The 27951-nt window shown below is 39.6% G+C and overlaps 1 protein-coding gene across 4 annotated transcripts; it reads left to right on the top strand.

Moving 5' to 3' along the window:
* The first annotated feature begins 18 nt into the window (after window positions 1-18).
* Window positions 19-27783, top strand: LOC124631107 (ecdysone receptor). Of its 4 annotated transcripts, none has more exons than XM_047165286.1 (7): window positions 19-780; window positions 20186-20356; window positions 21120-21412; window positions 22078-22257; window positions 22765-22911; window positions 23019-23241; window positions 23368-27783. In XM_047165286.1, the coding sequence occupies exons 1-7, from the start codon at window positions 333-335 to the stop codon at window positions 23661-23663; spliced, it is 1758 nt and encodes a 585-aa protein (XP_047021242.1). In that variant the 5' UTR covers window positions 19-332; the 3' UTR covers window positions 23664-27783. The 4 variants fall into 4 exon arrangements, with proteins under 4 accessions (XP_047021242.1, XP_047021244.1, XP_047021243.1 ...); XM_047165288.1 differs by having other exon boundaries at window positions 20-780; window positions 22093-22257; XM_047165287.1 differs by having other exon boundaries at window positions 21-780; window positions 22093-22257; window positions 22756-22911.
* Window positions 27784-27951: the final 168 nt, after the last annotated feature.

Here is a 27951-nt window from a genome sequence, read left to right as displayed (position 1 = left end):
CGGGGCGCGTGACGTCACGCCGACCGTGGCAGTGAGTAGTGAGAGCGGCCGCGTCGCTCGTTCGCTCGCTCTACGTACTCCGCTGACGACGGTCGCGCGCGCGCAACGTACTCGTTTTTACTGCTCGAACAACGCGTTAACCCCCGTCTCCACATCACCGGACGAACTCGTGGGACTCGCGTGCTCTTCTCACCTGTTGCTCGGATTGTGTTGTGACTAGAAAAAAGTTGTCGCCGCTCGAACGAGACTTCCGAGTCCTATTGGATTGCACGAAAGTCGAGACAGTGGATAGCGATTCGTTTCGATTTGAACGTTGCGTAGACGAGTGGTGCATGTCCATAGAGTCGCGTTTAGATAGTTTAGTGCGAGGAAAAAGTGAAGTGAAAGCCTTCTTCGGAGGATGTCCCTCGGCGCTCGTGGATACCGGAGCGTGTGACACGCTCGCAGACATGAGACGCCGCTGGTATAACAACGGAGGATTCCAGACGCTGCGAATGCTCGAGGAGAGCTCGTCTGAGGTGACGTCGTCTTCAGCACTGGGCCTGCCGCCGGCTATGGTGATGTCCCCGGAATCGCTCGCGTCGCCCGAGTACGGCCTGGAGCTGTGGGGCTACGACGATGGCATCACTTACAGCATGGCGCAGTCGCTGGGCACCTGCACCATGGAGCAGCAGCAGCCGCAGCCGCAACAGCAGCCGCAGCAGACACAGCCCCTACCTTCCATGCCGTTACCAATGCCACCGACAACACCTAAATCAGAAAACGAGTCAATGTCATCAGGTTAGTTTAAAAAAAAAAAAACTAGAAATACTATGGGACTAGATATTTTTGTTTTATAATTGCGTTGCAAAATGCAAAAAAGTTTGTGTATTTTTTGGCGGCAAGCGTAGCGCTCGGGCGCGAGCGAGCGGCCGCGGCTGTCATCGACCTTTGGCCCGGATACCTTGACCGGCCGCTGCGAGCCGATGTCTCCTTGCCCTTACAACAATCACAATCATTTTGTTTACCTACATTCAGTTCGAAGAATGAAAGGGTTATCATGTTTTTGTAGTATTGTAATAGCGTTTAGATTACGCGTCTAAGCATTTTGTATAATATGTATTATCGAAGTACTGTAGAAAGCAATATTAGACACAGTTTCTTTTCAAATAGGTACGCGATAGTATGTAAAAGAAATAGAATATTTCAATGAATAACCCAGTAAATAGGTACGTAACCGATGTTGATTGCATTTTATTACACCACCATAACAATACATTTGTGCGAGTGTTCGCCTGACTAATCTAGGAATGATCGACTGTGGGCGCGCGACTAAAAATACTCGAGTATCTATTTATGCTAGTGGCTGTATGTACGCGTAGGTATTGCATTAGCAACAGTGACATCCAGGTGCACTGTATTATGTGCTAATTTTATGAGGAAGTCATTATTAGGCACACACCTACTTGAGGAATTCAAAAATACCTCTGTTAATTGTTCGTAGCCGTTCGCTGCAATATGGATTCCCACTCTGGTTGTTTCCTTCATAATAATGTCTAATAAGTAAATGTTAATTAGTGGGGCTCCTTAGTAAACAATAGTTTACGTGTTATTGATTAGCGTGTATTGGCTTGTGTAGGAGGATCAGCACTAGTATGAGTAATTCTTATCGCGACGAGGTACATTCAAGGTTACCACGGAAAATTTACTGTCGCATGAGAAATAAGATTCTTAGCGTTCTTTGCAGAAAACTAGAGAAAATTAGAGTTGCTCTACAAAGGTTATTAGTATCTGTACACAATGCTCTAAGGTGTATCAACAAACAACTCTTATCATAAAATACGTTTAACCCCGCATAATATCTTCTTTGTTCAAGATATTGAACGAAATCAATTAAATTATCGATCACTCATTATAGGCACTTACCGTTTGTTTAGTCGGCAAGCTTAGAAGAAATGATTAGCATACAAACATGATTCATATACCTAAGTACTGATTTCGCATTGTCCTGATTTAATGGCTTTAATTTTTTAAATTGACCTCGTAACTCAAATTTAGTAGGTATGTTAGTCACTAAATCATAATGTTGCATATATCTTGCGTCATAGTGCTTAGATACTCGGATGCATTTAATTGATGACTAATATAGTGACAATTGTATGACTTTACAAAACACTAAATCGTCTTCAAGGTTCCATTGCAAGAGTACTCACACTAAAAATATATTTTCTGTGTAAACGAGGAATAATGCTTAATCTATCGTCAATCGCCGAGGGAGGCAAATGGGAAGGCGGAGGAAAGAGGAGGGCGGCACCCTCTCCACTAACAAGTAAAATAATCTATTCTTGTAACAAAGCTATTTACAAAAATAACAAGATAAGAGTGCTCCAACAAAAACTATGTTCATACTTTAAAAGAATTCACCAACTAAAACACCTACTTAATATTCTGCATATGCAACCGTCGAAAACACGAGTTTGAATGTCCGAATGTCTCGACTCAATATATTTTCTAAAAAATCCTTGAAATACCACAGATGTTATTTACAAAAGTAAGTAAATCCTACTACCGTGGAAGTAACTTTGTTGATAATCTTAGTGCAAAGCCTGGTGGAAAATATCTTAATAAAGAGCGAACCTCAGCAGCAATGAGTGTTGAAATTATTTCAATTTGCTAAGAAATACTGTATTAAACAATTTAAGAGAGCTGGTTGCAGTGGAAGTTCGTCGAAGCGACTACGGTCGTGCCGGTCCAACCGGTTTCAAGACTACTTCTGATGGTAAATCGCATCGCCTGACAAGGCACGTATGCACAAGATATACTTTAACTAACTATATGTGAAGATGTTACAAATAAAAAGACGGGAAATCCGAATTGTGATCTCGATGCGAAGAGAATCAATTTAATTCAACTTCGCAGTTGCTGTTTGGCTTGAAATGTTGCTGTCACTTACAACTTCATGAAGCCTTTTGGGATAGTTTAAAGTTGAAATTGTACAGGCATTTCAAAAAGATGTTAAAAAATGTTCATCATGAACTAAATCGTTACTTTATTCGTAAATTAATTGCGTTTTTACCAGACATATACCACTGAAGCACTTGCGATAGTGTAAAATCGTCACCCCTTACAGATTTCCACTTTCTTCAATGCTCGGCCATGCGATAAATTCAAGTTTCACGTACGTGGTACATATCTCGATAATTGCTAATGTTTCATAATTAACTATTCAGAATCAACTCTCTAGAAAATTAAGTAATGTGTCTGAAGTGGTCATTTTGTCGCCTAGAGTTACTGGTGTTTTCGCTGTCACTATGTAGACGCAAGAAGTGTCTTGAAATCCTAGATGAAGTATTAGTACCTAAATGTGCTGTAATACTCAGTTTTAAAGTAAATCTCGTTTAGATAATATTGTGTGCTTTGCTATTTCAAGCGCTACGTTTCAGGGTCTCTTCCGAGTTTGGGCGAGCTTGCTCAATGTCCTTCCTTGTAAATCTTGCATATTTGGACGTGTTCGCGTTAATTGGTACACATTGATGTCATGCGCTTTTCAAGCATTTGTTTTTACTTGTTCTTTGTCATCACCAAAATGTTCAAGTAGTTTGAGACAGTTTTCAAAGTTGGCAATACTGCTGCCAGATGGTCACCCTCGTGTCGTGTGCGGGATACTTACCCTGTAATATGCGTCCTAGCAAATAAGCAGCCTGCCTTTGTTCCCAATTATTGTTTTCGTTTCCCTTGTGTACTTAGAAATTTTATAATAATTATGCTAACAGCCCGCATGTAACAGTTATCAGTGATGTTACTATAAGCCGAGGCTACGGAGTAAGTTTTATTGACGCATTTGGTACAAATGACGTGTATGCGGGCCATTTTATTGGGGATGTCTGCTTTTACATCTTTCTTAGCTTTATTCCCAACATTTTCAATTTAATTTCATCTCATTTTACCGATAAAAGCAATTTCAAAAAAAGAACTAACAATTTTAGGCTCGGTTTCTGGTGTAATATTTTTCATGAAAAAGATTAATACCTTGAGCTTAAAAAATGCTGTTACTTAATTAGTGAATAATATTATAAATATTTTTAGTGAATAATAACGTTTTACTTCGTCATTATAGCCTTAGCAAGGCCAATCCATCAAGTCTTACATGTTCAGATAAATAATCTTGGCCATAAACCAAGTAGTTTGGTATAACTAGTACCTACCTCATTATTATTTCCGAATAATGTTATATTATATTGGGTCAATGCCACTTTGCCAAAATTTTTAATAAGTGTATCCAAGCACGTTGCTAAGTAATTTTACTTAATTTTATAGTAATAACCGAATTTATTATCCGTTCAGTGCCAGCGTGCTAAAGCAACTTTAAACGTTTTTTATTATTAAAATTATGTGTATTTTTAAATTATAAGAAAGAAACTTACAATTAGGTACCTACGCATTAAAATTTACTCCGCATTCCTTCATCTTCTTCTTCTTCTTGGCGAGTCGATGGCAACTTAATTCCTAATTGTATTCCGCATTGAAAAGATTCGCGGAAATCTGTTAAATCTATTGAAAAGGACTTCATCGTCAATTTTTATTAACTTCTATCATAAAGGCTTGGTTATTAAGTAACAATACAGATCGTTTTTATCTGAATAAGTAATATTTATTGTTTACACCCACAATCAATCTTGTTTATTGCAGAAATCCTTTGTTGTGTTTATTTCTTAAAGAATCTTTTACAAAACCTTTTTCTAACCTCCAGGTAAAAAGAAATAAGTACGCAGTCAGATAAATTGCCTAAAAGGCTCCATTAACACCTTGATGCTTATTCATCTGTAAGAAATGAACTGGGTCAATCAACGCTTTTGTAATTCAATAGTAAACGATCCGAATCATTTGGTGTTTTATCTGCTCCGAAAGGCCAAACGAATCCCATTCAGATTACCTTGGAATTCGAGGCTTATTCTTAATATATCTTTACATTCAAAATTGAAACTTGTATTCTGCATTTAATGGTAGGTAGAGTATGATTTATGTATGGTACAGAAGTTAAGCCCTAGGAAAATAGTGAACATGGTTGGATTATAACCAAATGACCAGCGAGTGAGTGACTTATACTATCGATGGTTACGAAATAAATTGCCAAATAAACGTAGGGTACTGTAGAACCCCACGGGCCTCACCTGAGGTGAATGTATCGGCGCGTCCGCGTGGGGGCGCCAAGGTCACAGCCGTTTTTTGACACGTCGCATATAAATAGTCGAGAAGTCAGCCACTGTAGTGTACACGGCACTAATTATTTCATGCCGCTAAATAAACCCGGTTCACTTAGCCGGAAATCATTTGTTTCTCAATTTGAATAATCGTTTGTTTTATCGCAGCGAAAGGGTTACGTACCTCGGCGGGACCTTGCTGATTTGACAGCTGGACCTAAAAAAATAATCTTAATATGAACGCGACAGATCTGTAACTGATTAATTCTGAATAACCTTCAGTGACTGCTATGTAATGAACACTTTGTTGTTCAATCGATTATGTTGGCGGACCAGATACTTGAGGTACTTGACTTGCCTGTATGACGTGTAATGGTTTCAATAAAACCACTAGAACAATATTGTAGCTATTGCAGAACATGACACCGAAATCCCATTTATAACGATTGCTTATATGAGAGCAAACGTTTTCAATGTGTGAAACGCGATACCCTCTCAGTCGTTGAGCTATGCATGATTGATGATTCCTTAATCAAACGGGTCAACGACCCGCTGGAGCAGCATAGTGATAGCTTATGACTTCATCTGATTTAAATAAAACGTGTTGTGTAACGATTAGCAAATACGTATCACGATGTAATTCTTATTATGTTATTGCGTACAATGTATCATGTACCTATAACCACCCATAATGTAGGCTCCCGTCCATGTAATTGGTATTGAAATTAGCATATATACAAATCCGATCAACTTGGTCGCTATTAACAACATCTAAGCCGGGTTTAGTTAGTGTTAGAATAATATTAATCCATAGTGAAACTCGACAGCTGCTTCTAACATTTGCGAGGGTCATATATTTTTCAATAATATAAAAAAACGTTTTTTGGCAACCCTTTGACTGTATAATCTAATGGTCCGTCTGACCCCCTATTTTCTAAGCACGCGGCTTTTATAAGAGTCGTGACTATTTTATTGTTATGGACCCCTCGAATTAGGACTGGGTTAAATGCAATTATGTGACTTAATGTAGTTTTTCATCGATAGCCGACATTCCGAGAACTGGTTTTAAAAAGTATTATATAGTAGCATTTAAGAAAATGGATTTTCAATCTATTTGAAGTAGAGTTCATTGACACCTCTTGATATTATGTGCAAAAAACGGACAACGCGTCACAAGTATTCAGAATTTGATAGTATAATGCCAAGGGGTCCGTAACGTATGAATAATAATTTTTAGTTTTTTGAAAGATTCTATGTAGAATTTAAGGTGTTATTATCAGGATTACTCACTCAACATTCTGATGTCATGAGTTGATAAGTGTACCATAATTACGTGAACAGACCATTCTAATAGTCGTTTCCTCAAGTGAAGCACGTAATTTAGTGATCGCTAAGGACGTAGGTATTGCCTATTAGCTACGCACTATGTGGCTTTGACTTGTTATTTAGGTCCTATTTATAATCTGGAACTTCGAAAGACATGCACGGTTAACTTTTGGTGTTGGAATTTAAGCTGGCTTTTGAACAAGCTAATTATTTTGTAAGCGCCTATCCATCTATGTTGAAAAGTGAATTACGAAGGCAGAGAAAGAGGGTACTTTTTTCTAATGACGATGAAGTGAATCTAGGAAGAGGCATAGCGGCGGATATGCGGTCGAGCGCGCGTCGCGCTCGGCTGCGCGCGCGCTGCCATCGCGTCGCTTGTTACTTCTATTATCTCAAGTCGAGGCGGTCGCTGTAACCATCTCTGAGATCGAGTATCTTGAGACAAATCACTGGAGTTTGAATTTCTCGGTAAACCAACGTTGTATTATACCTAGTTATACCTTTGTAGTTTGATATGTTTAAAACCACGATTCAAAAGATAGTGAGTATATTTCAGTTCGTGTTTTATGTTGTATTTTTATGGCTATACATATATTAGTCGTGGTCCGTTGAGTTTGTAATGTAACATTCTTTAGTGTCATCGTTATGAAATAGTTTTAATTCCAAAATGACGGCTAAAGTTTTTTTACTAATTTGATTCAATATTTTATTATGACATTCTCTAATTAAATTCCATATTAATTATATATTTAAAAATACTTAAATCTTCTGAAATTCTGAATCGAATACAATTTCTATCGCCATCTGCACTTATTGCGTTAAATCGATGATGGATCGGTTAGTGTATCTTCGAATTTACGACTCGGAGATAAAAGATGAACATTCTTAATCACAAAATCGATTTAGTTTTTATCGACAGCATCTGTTAATGTGCATTAGTTTAACTCTAATTGAACAAAGATGGCATTGTTGTTTTGAAGACTAGTTAACTGTGAACACATCCCGGATCTCACGAATATCGATCTAAATCGAGTGGCCATAACGGTCACGGTTAATCTCTGTGTGTCATTGTGTACACAATATACTTTTATAGTATGGCTATAGAAATGTATCGTTAAAAAAAGATTCCTCCTCCTTTTTGAAGTTTTAAAAATGCGTGTCTTTGAGCATTGTCAATCAAAGACGAGGTGCGCATGCGAACATAGGGCGATCATCTGCATTGTAATTTGTATTGTTGCTAAGTACGAGTATAACCTGTTATTCGAATTTATTAGCCCCTACTAACCGAGCAATTTGCACAAATATAGCCCAAATAAAATGGATTTATTGTACCAAATTTTATACGACGTACTCTGATTTCTAGCTCTGATACAGCGAATAATTTTGAGCTAGTTTTTGTAATAGCTGACTGTATAAAAAGGTGTCGAATAAATTTTAGTTTACGCACAGTCACCAGGTAAATTAGTTTCCATGATACTGAAAATGTGAATAGACTGAAATGTGTGAATATAGGTAAAAGAAAGTAGTTTTCACGTCCTCTCATGTGCAGATATTTTTTTTACTGTCGTGTATTAATTAATTAGATTACCTAATAGAAATTGAATATTACACACACAATCTGAGGTACCTCCCCTACAGTTAAAATTTCTTTTAGGCGATAAGTTGCTAAGACGTCATTACTCGATAACAAAATTGAAATTAATCGAGTCATCGCCAAAAAAGTAAACATGTTTTTAAAATTATTTTTATACATTTAACATTTTTCAAGGCACAAAATTTGTGTTACTTAATGATCATTTTTTTATATCGGCAAGTTTTGAACGTTTCTTAAAAGATTTAAAAATTATGCATAGAGTTCTAGTTTTCCTGGCAAGACCACATTTAGCACTTATTAACAATATTCTGGAACGAGAGTAAATCTTGACTTTTTAAAGTAAATCTTAAGATTCTTTTGACATATCCGTATTGTTCAGTGCTATCTGATCACCTGCGAGTTTGCGTAACAACCACGTCAAAAAATCGATTTGACAATCATGTAATGCAAAGAAAAACAAATGACGCACGTTTCGCGTGTCATTTCACAAATCTCACATGATATGTCATTTATCAGAGTTGTTAACTGAATAATTATTACATTTTCTATTTTATATGAAAAAAAGTGTTACGTGAATACGAGGGCGTCGGCCTGCGTTGTGCTTATGACGAACGGACTTTGTTCACACAGTAAAACTTGGGTAATTGTTTCAAACACGTAGCTAATGTCTATTAAAAGTCAAAACCTGTTTATGTCCAAGTACGTTGACATATGAGTTGTAATAACTATATAGGTATCACGGAAATGAGCGTATTCACAAAAATATTTAGGTATTTGACGTTGAATAATATGCTATGGTAATTTTATTATGTGCAATTAACATAAATAAATGAGACACGCTTAATTTCTGAACGGAACCTTTCAATGTATTTTGCCTGTAATTAATGTTTGGTTGACCTGTGTTGTGCGTTAGATTTTAACTTCTGTTTCAGTCAACATTCATAAATGTATTAAAGTTATATTTTAAAGTTACGTTATTCACTCTTAGCTAATACAAAATCTTAAACATTTGAAAATTGCAACGTCTATTTTTACATAAACGCAAGAGCAAAAGATTACTAATAGGATATTAACCTAGCTATGTACTTGTTATTATTTGAAGCGATTCGTCATTTATGTAAATAGATTTTATTAATAATAATGTATCTTTGCTTTAATTAATTGACATCTGTCTTAATGATGATAATATCGAGTTGGATGAAAACAACCTCGTGTGTCCAGCGCACTAATGAAGCAAACAACAAGATACTATGTATATTACATATACATAGTTTAACTATATATTGTATTGAAAATGGAATTAAAGCAAAGAACTCATTTTTCGATAGTCACCAATTAAAATGAAACCAAGCATTTTAGATAAAACTCGAAAACGGAAATATGCAGTAGGTAAGTATGTCAATAATGATTGAAAAGTGTGTTTGTAAAGTATTTATTATGATTTCAGTGTATAAGTATTCGTTTATATCGCACTTGTGATAATTCAGTTCGCTTGGCCTTGGTCGCTGAGCGCCTTATCGTGTGTTGAACCGTTTGTATCTATTCGACCAGACCTACATATACTGCAGTCTAGACGCAAACTGCCAATTTATTTTTAAACACGGCTTTTATATTATCTAGCAGATGCATCGCAAGGCGATTTCAGACGTATCGAGTGACGTTAGCGGACGAACAATTTTTTTTAATCTAGCGTTTTCCTCAATATTTCTTGAAGTTACAATCGCAGTTTGTGTTCTTGATAGTCTGAAAACGCTCTTATGTTTTATGCAAACATAACGTTTGTGGGGCACTCATTCCTTGCACTGGTGTGTCTGTGTGCGTGTCTGATATACGAGGCTGTAGTCAAGGTCGACAATGTCATTGTACGAGCGAACCCGATGCAAATTCACACACTCTCACACGTTACACATGTGTGCCTAAGTATGTATAGAAATAATTTTATCATTTAGGTCACCTTACTTTGTAGATAGTCGGTACACTAGCTATGCACCGATACTGCACGAGTAGGAATATAATAATACATTATTTTACGAAATAATTTTCAATCCTTTTTTAGTTTTGAGTAGGTAAATGAGAACCTAAATAAATACAAACCCATTTGTTCTTATTTTGAAAGAATAGTTGTAGCACTGAGCTAATAAGATTCTAACTATTCAATTCAAGAGTAGGTAGGTAGATAGGTACCGATGCGTTCAATGCTCATGGTCACAGAACAAATACGAGTAAGTAATTATACCTTGAACGCGACTCAACAATAACGACCGCGATGTCACTCGTTCGTTGAAGATAACCAAGAACATTGCTTTGTTTTCGTGTTTGTAATAAATACCCTTCATGCGTCGCTATCTGAATTTGATACAAACAAATTATGAGAGAATGTTACTCTTCAGAACACAGTGATGGATATCAAAGTAAAGTTTCTCCAATTAGAGCAGCAATAACAACATATCTCTTCAAGAAATCGCGTTTTTATTAGGGTTCCGTAGCCAAAATGGCAAAAACGGAACCCTTATAGTTTCGTCATGTCCGTCTGTCCGTCTGTCCGTCTGTCCGTCTGTCACAGCCGATTTACTCGGAAACTATAAGTACTACAGTGATGAAATTTGATGGGAATATGTGTTGTATGAACCGCTACAAAAATATGACACTAAATAGTAAAAAAAAGAATTGGGGGCGGGGCCCCCCATACATGTAACTGAGGGATGAAATTTTTTTTTTCGATGTACATACCCGTGTGGGGTATCAATGGAAAGGTCTTTTAAAATGATATAAAGTTTTCTAAAAAACATTTTTCTTAAAGTGAACGGTTTTTGAGATATCAGCTCTCAAAGTCGTAAAAAGTATGTCCCCCCCCCCCTCTATTTTTATAACTACGGGGTATAAAATTCTAAAAAAAATAGAGGTGATGCATGCTAATTAACTCTTTCAACGATTTTTGGTTTGATCAAAGTATCTCTTATAGTTTTTGAGATAGGTTGATTTAACTGTAATTTACGGAACCCTTCGTGCACGAGTCCGACTCGCACTTGGCCGGTTTTTTTAGAATCTGGAGTGCCAGCATAAACTTTGCCAGAATGGTGATTTAAAAAGGAAAATAACCACGCACACGTCACTGAAAAACGTCATCAATAAAACTAGATGACGGATTGGATTCTTCACAACTGAAAATAATACATTGCGTCATATTTGTTAGGTCGTAAGTTTTCCATGCCTTAGTTGGTTTTGTTCTGGTTGCTTTAAATAGCACTGCAGTAAGTGAAACACGAACATAATCAATGGGAGCGAGATGTGAGGCTAGCGTCGCTACACCGGCGATTGACGCAAGCGGCGTCAGTTGTTTACAGTACAACCGCCTCAAGTTATTTACATCGGGGTCACAGACACGCCGAAGGAGACTGAAGTTCAATCGATATAATTATCTAACCTGCGACTAGCGCTCAACCTGCGCCTGCGAGGCGAGCGAACGATCGTGTAATGCGACAATGACCTCCTTTGACATTAGTGGGTCGTTTATGCAACGAATTGGCAAATGGCGGCCAAAGTAGGTGACTCCAGCGCGGACGGAATGTAGAGATGGTTGAGTAAGGCCATCTCGCTGGTACCGACCGAAAACAAACCGTTTGACTTTCCGTTTGATTGCTCAAGTGTTTTCGTTGGCTGTCTAGTCGAACGCGTTATCACCCGCCCAAATATTGTGCTTATCTTGTATACAGGTGCGTGTGGCTGTGTGATAGTGCTTGTCTATCGTTTCTGGGGTCAACGCTCCCCTCACCACGTGGTTCGTTATGCAACGCCAACGGTCGTGTCCTCTCACAGCCAGCAAGCTCATGGGCCTGTTATTGGGTCACCTGCAGCGCTATGAATGCAATGCGTCCGCGAAACGCTTGTGGAAGAGGTTAGATTGGTATTCGTAGTGAAAGTGAATACCGCGAGTTCACTCGTGAGAGCAACTGCCCGTCCGTTTAACCACTATACAGATTTTATCGACAATGTTTCTAAGTTGTGTCGGCAATGAACTACTCGCATGCTGGTAATAATGTCCGCAGATACAGATCTGCAGCTAACTGCCGCGGCTTTCTTGCGTTTGTCCAGCCAGAGGCAATCCGTCACTCCATATCTGACTACTTGCTGCATTGATTAGATTGTTTTATGGCTCTGTCAACGTGTCAACTCTTAACAAGGCCTATTGTCTTGATAATATGTAGTTGTCTATAGACGAATAAATTGCTCTAACAACACAATATGTCAGAGAGAACAAGACCCGTTCAAATGATAAATCACGAACGTATCCTGTGTTCAAACTATCGACCAATTTAAATCCGCAAGGTTTTGTACTTGATCCCTCGTCGCGTCGCTTGGGTGCATAAACTTAGAGATGGAAACGGAAGATTGACTCGGTATTGGTTACTGAGCCGAGAAGTAGAATATTATTCGAGCAAAACATTTAAAAATTGTAGCATTAAGATGGACGGTTTGCAGCGCATCTATTTATATCTGGTCCAACCATAAACAGGCAGAGTGGAACCGGTCGGGCCGGCTCGCAGGAATGCTCTTGCTCTCGCTAACTACACCGGCTATCACTACCCGACAGCGATTGCAAATGCGCTAACAATGTATTTTGTTTCAGTAGCTGCTATAATAAAACTTCTCCGCGTATGGAGTTCCAATTGGTGCTCGTTACCTTGCCAGTTGCATTGTAGTGTCTCTAATAGGATTAATAAATAACGAAGTGTTTTTGAACGATGTTCGAACGTGGGAACGTCTAGTAGAAATGATAATTAATTCCTTTTCTACTCATTGAAAGAACGCTCTATAGTTATCAGTGGCACAATCGTATGTTAAACGTTATAATTAAAGTTTCGAGAACAATCTGTTTCGTAATGTGCATGGAGCAGATATACATTGAGTCAGCCTTCGTCAGTACTTGTGGACAAGTACTTATAGGTTGCAAATATTACTTGATGTTCGTTCGTAATGTCGTCGACCTTCCTACCTGGCGGTCTGCCGAATTTTAACAATGCCGCCTAGACAAGTGCTATTTTAGTTCAGCATGATGAATTCCTCTGAGCTCATAAGGCGATACATAATAAATTGCGATGTCCTCGATAACGTTCTAAGAGTATGACGTTAGTTAATAATTTCCGTGTATCTCACATGGTTTGAGAGGCGTAGGTGACGATGGTGACAGGTTCCGTTAAAGTGGTCAGGACAGGACCATTACTAAAACTTTAATGATTCTATGATTTCATTATCAGTCGGAAATGTTTCCTTCGAACTGCACTTGAAATCGGATACACTAAAGTTGTTGAAGTTCGATAAGATTAGATTACAGCATGTTCGAGTACATCTACAAGCTGAACAACTCCTAAATAAATCTAATTTTCTACTTACAATCTTATTTTCTAGCTCAAAAATGGTTCCCTACAGAAAATTAAGTTGCTCGGACGTGTGGAAACTGTTAGCACATTACTGATTTTTGAACCGAGACAAAGAGAGGAAAGTACCTCGTTACCGTTATTGTACACAGGAATACGCTTCGTTTTGTAAATGATTCTTATAAGAGAGGTGATTAGCAGCTCCGACCATGTTCTGGCTGTCAGCGGTAACGCGTTGAATGGACGAAGGGGTCGGGGGCTGTGGGGTGGGTCGGGGAAGTTTGGTACCACCACGCCTCGTCATCGCAGCTCCATCCATCATACTGACAGCAGCGATTATTATTACTCCGCTAGCAACGCGTACTTACGCGTACCTTTCACAAAAATTCGTATGGGGGTTAGAAAGGGTTTTGTTGAAGCTCATAATTCATTTTCGTATTTGCTCTGATACATGGTGTAATATACACGTATCAAATATAAAAAAACACAGGTGTTCTTAACGGCTTAGTAGACATGTGAAGGAAAAAGTGTAAGATCCAAAATGGCTGACATCCTGTGGTGAGTCAGAATGTTCTGTGTTGACTTTCGGTCGTAAACGGCAGACTATTGAGTAATGAGTCCGTCTTGGAGGGCGGGTGACCTTCCGTGGAGCGTGGGCCGAGCCCATGACACAGTTCACGAGATGTGCCACCACAAACGATTATTTCTGTCTCATCACTTTTACATGCGAATTCCTCGACACATTGTTGCGACTAAATAAACCCTTTCATTTTGTGTAAATCTGCCGGTATATTACTTGCTGTCTGTTGCGCTACAATCATTTCAGATTCGCAATAAATCCAAGCTTTTGGTATAGGTTATCATGGCGCTCGCATCCGTACTTACTAATGTACCTACCAGTGTCGTTAGTAATAGGTAAGTAACTACTTGTCAGACGTTTTTCCACGTCCGCCTCATGATGTCGTATCAAAGTTTTTGCTCGTTACCGAGACCTGGTCACGCGGCTGAGGCCCTGCTGGTATGACCGCTTTGAAATTATAGCGACTTATTTTACTAAAATGTAGTGGAAACTCACGTGTTTTCTGCCCTGACAACAATTTTGTTTGTCTGTACATTATCTTATCTTGAAAAGTAATCGATTTTTATACTTGACATTGTACCACTCAAGACTATTATCGCTGCAGCAAAGACTAGTTTTTCGTATGTAATGGGAATAGTTGTCCATTAATGACACCTAGCGATAAAAAGTGGTTGTATATTAGAATGTAATGTGATTGATTTAATCAGTGCGGTCGCCTGGCGTCAAATGTGTTAAAAACAAAGACGTTCTTTGTCGATGATAAGCGCCGCGACGTTGGCTTATCTCGACTGATACCCGGTCACTGACCTCCACCGTACCCGGACGAATATTAAGACACACTTGAGACACTGATACTCGTGTAAATAGTGCGCATTTTTGCAGTTTGAATGCACTGTGTAAGCAGCCTTATCGGTAGTCATCGCAGTCCGTGAGTGCCAGCGCCGTACAATTATAATATTATTTTTAGCGACCGAGAACGTTGCCCAAAATAAACGTAGCAATGAAACGTGAATGTGCTACTAGCATTGGTTACTTAACTGGGACAAACATTTTGTTATTTCAGCCTCGATATTCCTCGATGAGCGCCGCTCGACCCACATTACGATTCCGTCATATTATTTTCCTCGTTTACGTTCGCCATTTTCTCAGAAATTCAGTGTTAATGACCTACATAGAGAATGTTATTGAGGTAATAAACAAACCTAGTTTGCAATATCAATGGAAGATTTTCCGATTGACACGTAAACCTATAGATAATACACGATAGTCGTTCATATTGATTGAATTCCGTGTGTTTTTTTTGTACAAATATGGAACGTGTTATGTCAGATAAGTTATCAGCGTGAAGAACAAAGAGTCGTTGACCTAATTGGTGAACCTTTAATTTAGCCCTGCGACTGGTATGGGCGATAATTATTCGTCATCGAGTTTATTATGTCTTGGCCTAGTTTCCAGCAAACATGTTAATTATAAATAAGGTTAATATTATTTAAGTTATTGATTCCGGTATATTGAACTTTAAAATCTACATTTTATGAGTTGTTCGGTTAGTATAAATGCCAGATGGTTGTGTAGTAGTGTATCTGTAGGAGTCAACGGCAGTGCGTAGTGACCACGAGGTCGCGTTCTGCCGGAGCAGGGCAAGGGCAGCGATACCGACCGACGAGTCACGGTCTGTTGCACGATGGCCCTAATGCGTCACAAGACATAGTTCACAACTCGGTAAAAACAAGCTGATTTTTTGCGAGAACGCTAAGCATAGAGCTTGACCTATTCTACTTGAGCAACTGCTTCAGCAAATGCTGTTTAAATTACCTTCACATTAGAAATTACTTTTTTTTTGTAATGGCTAACTGCAGGACCGTTTTCTCTATTACGTCAATCTTCAAGTTTTTCTTACTTATAATCAAGGATGCCAAGGGTTTCAAAGTATTCACATGCAGCATTTATTCTAATTATATCTCCCTCCCTTTCTATTTACCCATTCCCATGTTTACTTGAAATGGCGCGCCCGAGCGTGGGTGCGCGCTCGACTAAATTGGGGAGTAGACAGAGACAAAAAACCTAGTTTTATCTATTAAGCATGGTATGGGGAAGTAAGAGGGCCCGACATAAACCAACGCTCTGTCAATAAATGGAACAATCTGTTGGGGAGTCGTGGCATATCCATTACGTTCACATCGCGCCGTGCACCGCGCGTAGGTATGTACGTGATAACCGGCCACCACTTTCTAATTCACGGTTTGGGCAGTGACGAAACCTTTTGGAATCTTTAGGCGTTTTACGAGCTAACTTACTGCTGCACGCATCGTTATTGAAATACAGCTGTCTGTGATGAAGCGGCCGCTGTAAAGAATGGCTGAAATAATCAACGCAAACCAAATTACTTAGCAAAACGTCGAAATAATGTATGCCTTTGATCTCACCATTCAAGGTTGACTAAAAAGATTGTGTAAAAGTAATGAGGAAGTCATTACTTGTAATATGTGTTATTTTGTACTTGCCAGAATCGCATTTACGCTAGCGTGGCAGGAATGTGGGGTTTACAAAAAATATAGAGATATTTGTGACATAAGGAATTTTAGAGCAGTCATTTAAACTGTACCGGATGGCGTGCACTCGGCAGTGGGCACTGCTCGACTCCCGACGGATGTAAACACTTCCACGTGCGTCCGCCCGACACGTCCGCCCTCCTCGCTGAAGATCACTCCCAGCACAGCAGCCGCTCGCTTCCTGATCCCCCTCAAATATAGATCACGTCACCAAACCGAGGGAAACGCGACTCCCATGTTTTATGTTAAAATACATTTGTATTTCCTAACAATACTCGTGCCAAAATGGATGATCTAAACCTGAGGTTATGTCATATTTTAGAACGGTTACTGCTACACTAATTAAATTGTGGAATATTTACAAAGTTTCCACGCTGGCGTGTGGAGTGACGTGAAAATGGCGATTTTCTCTGCGATGCGATTTCTATTTCAATCCGATTTTCCCGGCGCGCGGAGAAACCGATCGCTCTAGTTGCGCCGGCTCCGGCCCACATCTCTTGCTAGAAAGTATCGTAGAAAGTAACATCGCGACTCTGTCTTCGCCCAGCCGCATCGATGCATCGATCACGTGTACACCACTTTTTCTGCTTCAGTTTTTTCTGTCGCCCGACTGCCCGCTTATATCAGACCGACGCGTGCCAACTTCGATTGTTGGAATGCTTCTCGATTCTTATCATGTATCACTTTTCTCTTAAAAACCTTATTCAGCCATATATGTGGCATATATTGTACAATTCGCGTGAATTTAAAATCAATGAAGACATGCAATTTATTGCTAAAGACTAAGCATTGCCCATTTGAGATTGCCACCACTCAACATCGTTTGAACGCAGCTTACACTGTTGATGGCACGCGTTTAATGAATGCCAAATAGGCCCTAAATGTGATGTCACAATACATAGAGCAGCTTACTTTCGCCGCACCCGAATTTCAATTACGTGTGCCATGGGCTTGTGCAATACCTACTTTTGGGTAACTTTCACTAGTCGCTTACGCGGCCCGCCTGCGAAATTATTGCGTTGTCTGTTTTCTGAGGTCAGTGAAAGTTGCGTTTTGTTTAATCAATGCTTGTCGGCGTCTCTCAAACATGCGTCAGCTTATACTATCTGAAACATTGTAAGAACTTCAGCGGCTTCTTTCCACTTGCATAAAAATGTATTAGCAGTTGATTTTCACATTTTTTAAACCGCAAAGCCTCGCTTTGCTACATTGCCTGTTTAAGACATTAGTGGCTTGAAAAAATGAAATGGCGTGAGAGGAAAAACGAGTTATTATTAGTTGAAGAGAATCGCGAGCTTGCTTCGAGCTCTGATGCTATCATAAATAATGTGGCTGCGCGGCGAGCGTGGCGAGGAAGTGGGGAAGGGGGGACGCAAGAGTCAAGGCCGCACGCTGCCCCCGGTCGACGCTCGCGCCCCACTTGTCGCTCCTCAGGCGCTCTCGCTCGCACGCCCGACTACGCCCGAGCGCCGCCGAACTGCCACGAACTAGACCTTCCAATGCGCGAGCGCAACACACTGAACAGCTGAGACGTAATAACATAACACACTGACTCGGTCATCCGTGCATTCAACTTTTGATTAGCTTTCTTTTTCACGGACAGTGATTTGATAGTGCTACAAATTATGGAAGTTTGGTTACATAGTTACAAAGTAGACGTCATATTGACAAAAACTTGTTAAATAACAATGGACGAAGCTAGAGCAGTAATTGTTTCACTAAGTATGCACAAGATATTTATGATTTTTGTAACCAAACGGTTTGCTTGCACACTTTTATAGGCATACGCATACTGGTAACATTATCGTACCCACAACACTTATTTTAAATCCGTTGTTTGTGATTCTCTCACAAAGTACTATTATTGAATTCGGGTACTTAATCAAATTAATGTGGTCGCCAATGTTAATCGGAAACACACCAACCCGTACCATAGTGCCAACTGCCAAGATCTGGTGCATCTACCGCCAAAGGTCATGCGGTCAAGTACTTTAATGTAAACAACTTCATGAAGGATATTCACATAGTTAATGACTAATAGAAAAGTTTCCTAAAATTAATCTGTTGAACAACAATATCGTTGTAGGTCCATAGTGCGTAGCTGCGTAGGTCAGTGCAATGTGAAGAAACAGTGCTACTATACTGAACAGTAGATGATGTTCACGTCGATGTAAATAACTTCGCGATAAAACGACGCACTTGACCCCTTTATTGAGACATTTTTATCGAGTGAATTATTATGGCCGCCTTGCACGATACATAATTTTAGCAATCAACGTAAAGAGTGTAGGTAATAGAAAAATTGGCACGCATACACGAAGCGCGACTGAATAGAGTTTTCCCATAAATAATGTCCATTTTAACATTAGTTGTAAAATCTTTTAATGTAAACAATATTAAATCTCACGTAGTATAGTGGGAGATATAGGTGTGTAACGAATTAAGAGGTATCTTTGAACTGCTTAGAGACCTAAATTGCTCTTGCTTATTTCAGTACTGCATGTAAAATAGGTACATCTTTTACTTCCTAGTATTCCAAGGCAGAATATTCAAGATAGACACACATTTCGGGTCCACCTTCAAGTAGGCCTTCCCCGTTTGCAAAACAGCCGTGTTGTATGTTCGAGATCAGCAATCATTCGGCAGCTTGCCGTTGGCTCGGATCCCACGTGGAACTAGTTTTTTGGCAGCGGCTATTTCGGCTGGTTGCGTAACCAGGTACACGCGGTTGCGGCCACCGACCCACGGCCGCGACGCCTAATGGACACCATACAACGTAAATAAAATTAATGAGCAGAATAATGAACCCCAGATAATACCCCACCAGGCGAACTTCAACGTTTGTTTATCTGCCTGAATGTCAAATAGCGCGTTATTTACATTCCAAGGCATAGAAAACATACTACATCTATATTTATTTTCCTATATGTATTTGCTATTTTATCCTGTACAATTATTATCATTTGTCTCACTTGGGTACGTTAAATATTAATGGCAAAGCTGCTTGTTATTCATTCGATTGCACAGGAGCCGATTTTAAAATCAGTCAAGGTATCCTGAAGCTTATTACAATTCCTAATTACTTATACCGGCTGTCATAGCTACAACGCGGAGTCCAATGGTATTAATAACAATTCCATCGTTACTTTTTATGGAGTTCCGACTGCGTGATTGACAATTGCCGATTATATTTCCAACGCGCATCGCACCCCGCTCCCGCACCGCTCTCGAATACCAAAACTGAATACTGGACTTCATCAGTATGCGGACACCGCTCTAGCCACCTTTGTTTGGGCAGGAAATGTCCACGCTACTGCCGAAAATTACTTGCGAGTATTTCGTTAGGAAAACATCTCTTCGACGAAGGAACATCGCCCCGAATGTAAAAACGTAAAATAAAACGAACTTCATTCGCTCTCCGACTCAACAAATGGTTCATGAAATGTATGCAAATTTTATAGCGTCCGATTTTAGATGTTCTCGACACGGCGCCGCGCGGCCACCGGACTCGACTCACTTTATGACTGCGCAATTGCATTTTACAACAAAAGCTCAATTTTCTTTTCGTATTGTTCTAGGTCGTGAGGAATTGTCTCCAGCTTCGAGTGTGAACGGCTGCAGCACAGATGGCGAGGCGAGGCGGCAGAAGAAAGGCCCAGCGCCGAGGCAGCAAGAAGAGCTATGTCTTGTCTGCGGCGACAGAGCCTCCGGATATCACTACAACGCGCTCACATGTGAAGGGTGTAAAGGTATGGATTCAAATGCCGTCGTTCATTCAAATGAACATGCCATACCATTCACACTCGTAATTTTCAAAATGTATCCGTCTGACTGGATTGTAATACAAATAAAATTCACAAACAATGTGATTGCAAAACAATATCGCTAATGCAATAACAAAATAGTTCTAGGAACACTTTTAGCGTATGTAGGTCATGTGCGTTGCTAACCTAGATGTTGCATTCATACATAGCCCTTGTGGCAGTTGTGGCTCGCCCACGAATGTGCCAATTCAGCTTTAAATTGGCGCATTGTGCCGAGGTTGTTATGAGCTGCGCGTGCATGTAACAGACAGTTAGTCGTCACAATAGCTGTCTGCAGGGCGTCTACTTCACGACTCACCGACGCCTATCGGACATCTCCGTGTCTCCGCCAACCTTCACTGTCGACCCGACAATAAATATGCTATGTTTAATACAGAGAGCTGAATAAACCCAGAGCGCGCCCGTAATCTGCGTTTATTATAGAGGTTCATACCTTGCTCATACCAATTACGTTCAATTCAAGTCATTTGCGAGCTATCTATCTTGTTTGTTTTGCAATAAAAATCGGCGTTCGTGCTGCTGTCAATGACCCACGCCTTTCAGGCGACCTTAACGTACATGACTCCATTATGTTATCGTCAAAACTGGTTTCGCAAATGCTATATCATCATATCCATTGTTTTAGTTTACCTACTTGTAGACAACCTTAGACGAAGAAAACTAATCTTCTTGATTTAAATATTTACAGGTTTCTTCAGGCGGAGTGTAACCAAAAATGCAGTGTACATATGCAAATTCGGCCATGCTTGCGAAATGGATATGTATATGCGGAGAAAATGTCAGGAGTGTCGGTTGAAGAAATGTCTTGCGGTAGGCATGAGGCCCGAGTGCGTGGTGCCGGAGAACCAGTGTGCAATGAAACGGAAAGAGAAAAAGGCGCAGAGGGAAAAAGACAAATTGCCCGTCAGTACGACGACAGTAGACGATCACATGCCTCCCATCATGCAATGTGATCCTCCGCCCCCAGAGGCCGCTAGAATTGTAAGTTGCTCGAGACTATTGCTCTTCATTAATCAACTTCAGCGTTAACTATATCAATACTCAACCGATTTATATAACTGGCAACAGTAGCTTGAAAATGAAAAACAATGTTTTTTTAATATAAGCTCTTAATTCTGAAATATTTGATACTACTTGAAATTAAGAATGTTGTCGTACTTTTTTGCGGAGTCACTCTGAATATTAAAGCAAAATTAATGGAATTCTGCTTCATTATTCAAGTTTGTGTGAGACCGTCGGTCGGATTTTATGAAATTTGTAATATTTGTAACTTTTATTTGAAATGTTAATTTAAATGTGACTACGTTGTTCGCGGGAGTAACTTATCCCGTTTCGTGTCTTTTGCTTCTTGTATTATAATGGTCTGCTCCTGCATGCCGTGTAGAACTTCGATACATACATAGTTTGACAGAAACATAAATAGATACACATTGTTAACTTGGTTGAGATATTTTGAACATATCATTATAATCTCATCTTCATTTTATTCCTTAAATTACAAAATATACACAGCTCAATAGTCTTCTAGTCTTACATAAAAAAGTCATATAAATCAGTACAATTTTAAAATCTACATTACATTCGAAGCCATTCCCAACACTTTAATATTAGAAGCAAATAATGACCCGACGGTTTCCTACGTGAAGCTGGAATGTTTGCAGCACGAGGTGGTGCCGCGGTTCCTCAATGAGAAGCTCATGGAACAGAACAGATTGAAGAACGTGCCCCCCCTCACTGCCAATCAGAAGTCGTTGATCGCAAGGCTCGTGTGGTACCAGGAAGGCTATGAACAACCTTCCGAGGAAGACCTGAAGAGGGTTACACAGGTGATTTTCTTGTCATTTTGGTCTAAATTCATACTTGACGCCTAGAAGCCGACTCTCGTTCCATGCTATTATTAGGGCCATAAAAGAAGGTTAGTTTGGTAGTTTAGGAAAAGTACCTACAGCTACGAAACGGAACTTTATTGTAATGGCTACTGTTTAAAAGCAGTTGTTCGTTTTCACTTCCGAACACTATAAAACTAACGAGAGCGCCTTCTAGCTGAACAATCGTTTTTTTATGAACGCGCAATAAAAACATTTTCAAAATTTAATAAAATGAGAATTTTACTGTTAAAATTGGCAATTCATTCACCATAGCTATAAATTAGCTATGAGCAGTAACAACGTCATGTCTAAATTAGTACTAACTAACATAGTGCTAAGAATTTTTTATTTAATTTCAAAATAGAAGACGTTGACGCATTACATTAGTTGACACAGCCTCAGTAACATTCTTATTTTATCCTGTATTATATCGTTAATGATATCTATCACTTTCAGACCTGGCAGTCGGACGAGGACGACGAAGACTCGGATATGCCGTTCCGTCAGATTACCGAGATGACGATTCTCACAGTGCAGCTCATCGTAGAATTCGCTAAGGGCCTACCGGGTTTCGCCAAGATCTCGCAGTCAGATCAGATCACGTTATTAAAGGTAACAACAAATCCTCCTGTTAAGGAAAGCATTACATTCAAACTTATCATCATTTAAAGGAATTAATGTTTGTTCAGCTTTAACACGAATGTTTGTGTCTATTGCAGGCGTGCTCAAGTGAGGTGATGATGTTGCGAGTGGCTCGGCGGTATGACGCGGCTACCGACAGTGTGTTGTTCGCCAACAACCAGGCGTACACTCGCGACAACTACCGCAAGGCAGGCATGGCGTACGTCATCGAAGACCTGCTGCACTTCTGTCGGTGCATGTACTCCATGATGATGGACAACGTGCACTATGCGCTGCTTACAGCCATTGTCATCTTCTCAGGTGAGATACGGCTTGGTTCTAACATGTACATTATATAAAAACTTTTTTTATATATCATTAAAGAATGTCTTACTGTTTAATTAATGAAATGCAAATGAATTAACCTTTGCAATCAATGAATTCCAGACCGGCCCGGGCTTGAGCAACCCCTGTTGGTGGAGGAGATCCAGAGATATTACCTGAACACGCTACGGGTGTACATCCTGAACCAGAACAGCGCGTCGCCCCGCTGCGCCGTGATCTTCGGCAAGATCCTGGGCATCCTGACGGAGATCCGCACGCTGGGCATGCAGAACTCCAACATGTGCATCTCCCTCAAGCTGAAGAACAGGAAGCTGCCGCCGTTCCTCGAGGAGATCTGGGACGTGGCGGACGTGTCGACGACGGCGACGCCGGTGGTGGCGGACTCGCCGGCGCTCTAGCCCCCGCGCCGCCCGCCCGGCCGCGCTCACGTCTAGCGCGGCCCCTCAGGAGAGAACGCTCATAGACTGGCTAGTTTTAGTGAAGTGCACGGACACTGACGTCGGACGTGATCAACCTATTTATAAGGACTGCGAATTTTACCACTTAAGAGGGCACACCCGTACCCGATTTCGTACGTATTCGGTGACCGACGACGATGATGTGCGAGAGATTAGTGAATATATGTGTTGTTGAACGTTTGGAGAATATATATTGGTGTTGATCGTTACGGGCCCGCGCCGTCGCCGGTCGGCCGGCTGACCGGCGGCCGCCGCGGCTCCGAGTTTATTTCGTTTACGACTGGATACTGAGTTGGTCACTCGGATACGACTGTATGATAAGACTTCGTTCGATAAGTACACCTCCTAAATTACACATACGTACGTACGTTACGAGAGTTATTAGAGACAAAGTAATATAAGAAGAGATGTTTCTATTGGGTGAAAAGTTGATAGTTATGTTTATTTACCAAAATTAACAATATTACGTTGATTAACCTTTCGAGTATAATATTGTGATGAGTCGTCCGCTGTGTCCACGTCGCCGTCACATGTTCGTGTTGATGCACACGCGAGGCGTGTTATCGTGTCCTGTCGATTTAGTTCCGATTCATGTTCCATCGTCCTGTGCCCGCGTCCCTCGACTAAATGAGTAATTTAATTTATTGCTGTGATTACATTTTAATGTGTTGATTATCTACCGTAGGCTGATATAAGTGTGTCTTATTACAATACAAAGTGTGTGTCGTCGATAGCTTCCACACGAGCAAGCCTCTTTGTTTGAGTAAGTGTATTACTGACATGGACACTCGACCCGCAATAATAAATGATTTACATTCACCACACTTACAGCTAATAAATACCACACGATTAGTATCTAAACGAATTCACCGCACTATTAACTATTAAAGCATAGATGAACATGATTAATAAAGAATTTGAAGATTCAGTGCAATTTAAGGTTACGTTCATAAATCATACGATAAAATAACTAGACGTACGCGAAATAGACTACTTGTGTCACATTACGCTTAGTACACGGAGACAGGTTTGGCCCAATCCCAGTTATTTGTTCTGGTCCTAACGTTATGTATAAACTGTTCTACTTATGTGTTGACATGACTTTGCGTGCATGTTTAAAGGCAGCTGTAATGTAGGTATGGAAATAAAACTATAGAGCCTAAAAATAACCGTTAATCTTTGTAAGTATTTATTTTATTCTATAGCAACATTCCTTTAATTCTATGTAAATTATAAAAAAGTACAAAATGGCAGCTGAATTACCTCTATTCTATGGCTTCAATATAAAAAGTAATAGCGAAGTTAGAATCTATTTGGCCGAGCTTACTCTATGGGAACAATATTGGTGTAGTAGACACTAACGTGTAACATGTTGATAGACGAAGGACATGCACGCAACGTGGTCGCGGCGACCCCGAACCTGTCTGCCGTCAACATACGGTAAGGACTTCGTAGCAATATGAACACATTAATATTATACAACTTATACGACACAAAACATACTGCCCGTTAAGCGACTCACATACAAAATGCCTTATTTCGCGTTACCTGTATCGTGTACCTACATTGTTGATGAGAGGAAAATCATAGTATATAGAACATAAAATTAATCGATCTCAATTACCGGTAAGCGTTGTTAAAGAATACGTTAAGCGTGTTTTCTGTTGTGGGCGTCGGCTCGTTCACTCACACTGGGCGACGCATTCCCTCTTGATAGCTGATACTGTACAGTGTCCGTCTCGAAGCCTTCTATGTCTGTCGCAATGTTTATTCGTAGTTAGAACATCGATATCTTATAACGTTCATCTCGATGGTACAGTTCGCGACACTTCACCACCCATTACATTTAATCGATAAGTAACGTAAGTGTCTGTTTGGTGCGTGTTGAATGTGTCTTCTTTACATGCCATTAAGTGTGTTGTATATTTACATAATACATGTGTTTGGAGTTTTGGAAATGCATTTCTTAATATACGTATAAAATCAGCGTGAGACGATCGGGCTTGCACCGCGGACCGCGCGCTAGGCCGCTTATAGAATGATCTTTTCGATTAACATTGTATAATTTTATTGTAGCATTAGGCGTTTCTAAAATAGCAAACGAAGCACAAACGTCACTGTAGTGTCTTATGTGTCTCTGCTGAAATAGGGGCGTATTGATAACGAACACACTGCCATTATAAACGTATATAATTACTGCATGGTGCGATCTTGTATGCGAATGCGTGTTATAGGGGGAATTTCTATTGGTGAAAATGTTTCAGTTGTGAACCGTAGGTGATAGGATGAAATTCATTAAAATCTAACGCTACGATACGTTGCCTTATGACTGAGATGCGCGGGCGCGCGCGGCCGGCGCTGAGTCGCGAGCGCGGGCGGCGGCCGCGCGGGTCGCGGTCACACCCGCATCTCGAGTTTGTGACAAATATTACTGCCATTCGATAAGTAATTGTTATACATCATTCGATGCGTAGGTTCATAAATAGCTTCATAGATTTCGGCTTCTGTCGGTGCACAGCCGGTCGTATTTGATACATATTATTCAATTTCGAAATTGTAATAGATTTATTAAGTATGTAATAATCTCACATGAGAAAGTAATAAGTAATGAGATACCCTAATATAATTTGTGTCTTAGCTGATAATGGAACATTAGTAAGATAATATGTTTATATCGCTTGACGAGATGTGTAGTGAGAGATGCGATACGGCACAAGCAGCACTGGCTGAGTCGATAGACGGGTGGGCGGGGAGACTGGACCGGCGACGGGTCCTGCGGCTGTCACGACCTGTTGCCCTTCTTACATGCCTTTTGATCTATATTTTAGTTCATATTGTTCGAAAGCACTGAGTATTGTAGTGACCAAACGTGGCACGTCCAGTCTAAAAAAAAATATGGTGGATTTGATAAAGTCTACTATGTGTCCATTAAAATTTGTACATAGGTACCTTTAGATTCTATTGTCATATGTTTGACATATGTACGTTTAATTTTATTCATCTAAGAAAGTACAGATGGCTGTTGTTATTTTTATATTATTTGGGTAGAAGTATATTTTTTTGTAAATGACCTCTGTATTTATCTTTTGTAAGCTTTGTAAGCCATAGGGACTTAGATTAGTGTACGAGCTACGAACATTGTGATTGCTATTTACTTTGAATTTGTATTTACTGAGATATTTTTGTTCTGCGTATATATTCTTCGTTTTGACAGATGTTTCTTAATAATTTTGTTACTTCAGAGTGCAATATGTACAAATATTTACATATTAAATATAAAATGTACAGTCAATTTTTTAGTTTTAATGTGTCAACGCAATATGTTTCGCTATTGATTCGTTGAAAGTACACTAGAAGGCATAATAACCGATATCACAAGTGGGTTGCAACGCAACATACACACTGTCTCACTATTGTGTTTTTCTAATACTTAAGTGATTAATTTTATAATAGACGGACTAGGTGATCTTTGTATTTAAATTTGCTAATTTTTTGTAGCAGATTAGATTTGTTTACATGGATAAGATGAATAATGTACATTTTGAATTGATTTTAAAGTGATTTAGTTGTTATTTAGTAACGAATTTTCTTATTAGGTGTAACTGGCAGCCTCGTGGACTGGCTTGAGTCCACTGATACCAGTGCGATGTGTGCAATGTCTAGTAATACGTACAGCGAGTCTGTGTACTCTGTAGTGCCACGTCGATCGATGGGAAGGCTGATATTACGAGTTAAGGGCCCATTCCGTGTTCATCGAAACACAATAATTTTGTATAATTATTATTTCTTAAATCTTTTAGTCCGCAGTAACTATTTTACTTTCCTCCTAATACTTTGCCTTAGTAAATCCTCTGTTATTATTACATGATTTAACAACAGTGGTGAAGCGAATTAGATATAGGGAACAGACATGACGACATGTTAAAATTTAGAGAAACAACTTTTATAAAAGATGATAACTACAAAAACAAAAGAAAGGTGTGTACAAAATGAGGAAATTTGTATGAAACATTGTTAAATGCGAATAAACTTACACCTCAAGATAAAATTATAAAAAATACTTTTGCCTTTTATTTCAACTCCATCGCCCTAATACTATAAATATTTAAGTACCTACCCAAGTTCCTAATGAAGGCCTGATTGACTCCAAATAAATGAACTGCCCAGGTCACACAATTCTAGACGTACATAAACATTATTATACATAAGTACATGTTTTCGCTGTAAA

Source organism: Helicoverpa zea, chromosome 6, assembly GCF_022581195.2.
Source record: "Helicoverpa zea isolate HzStark_Cry1AcR chromosome 6, ilHelZeax1.1, whole genome shotgun sequence".
Classification (NCBI taxonomy): Eukaryota; Metazoa; Arthropoda; class Insecta; order Lepidoptera; family Noctuidae; genus Helicoverpa; species Helicoverpa zea.
Note: the sequence above shows the minus strand (reverse complement) of the source record. Positions and strands in the feature narration are given on the sequence as shown.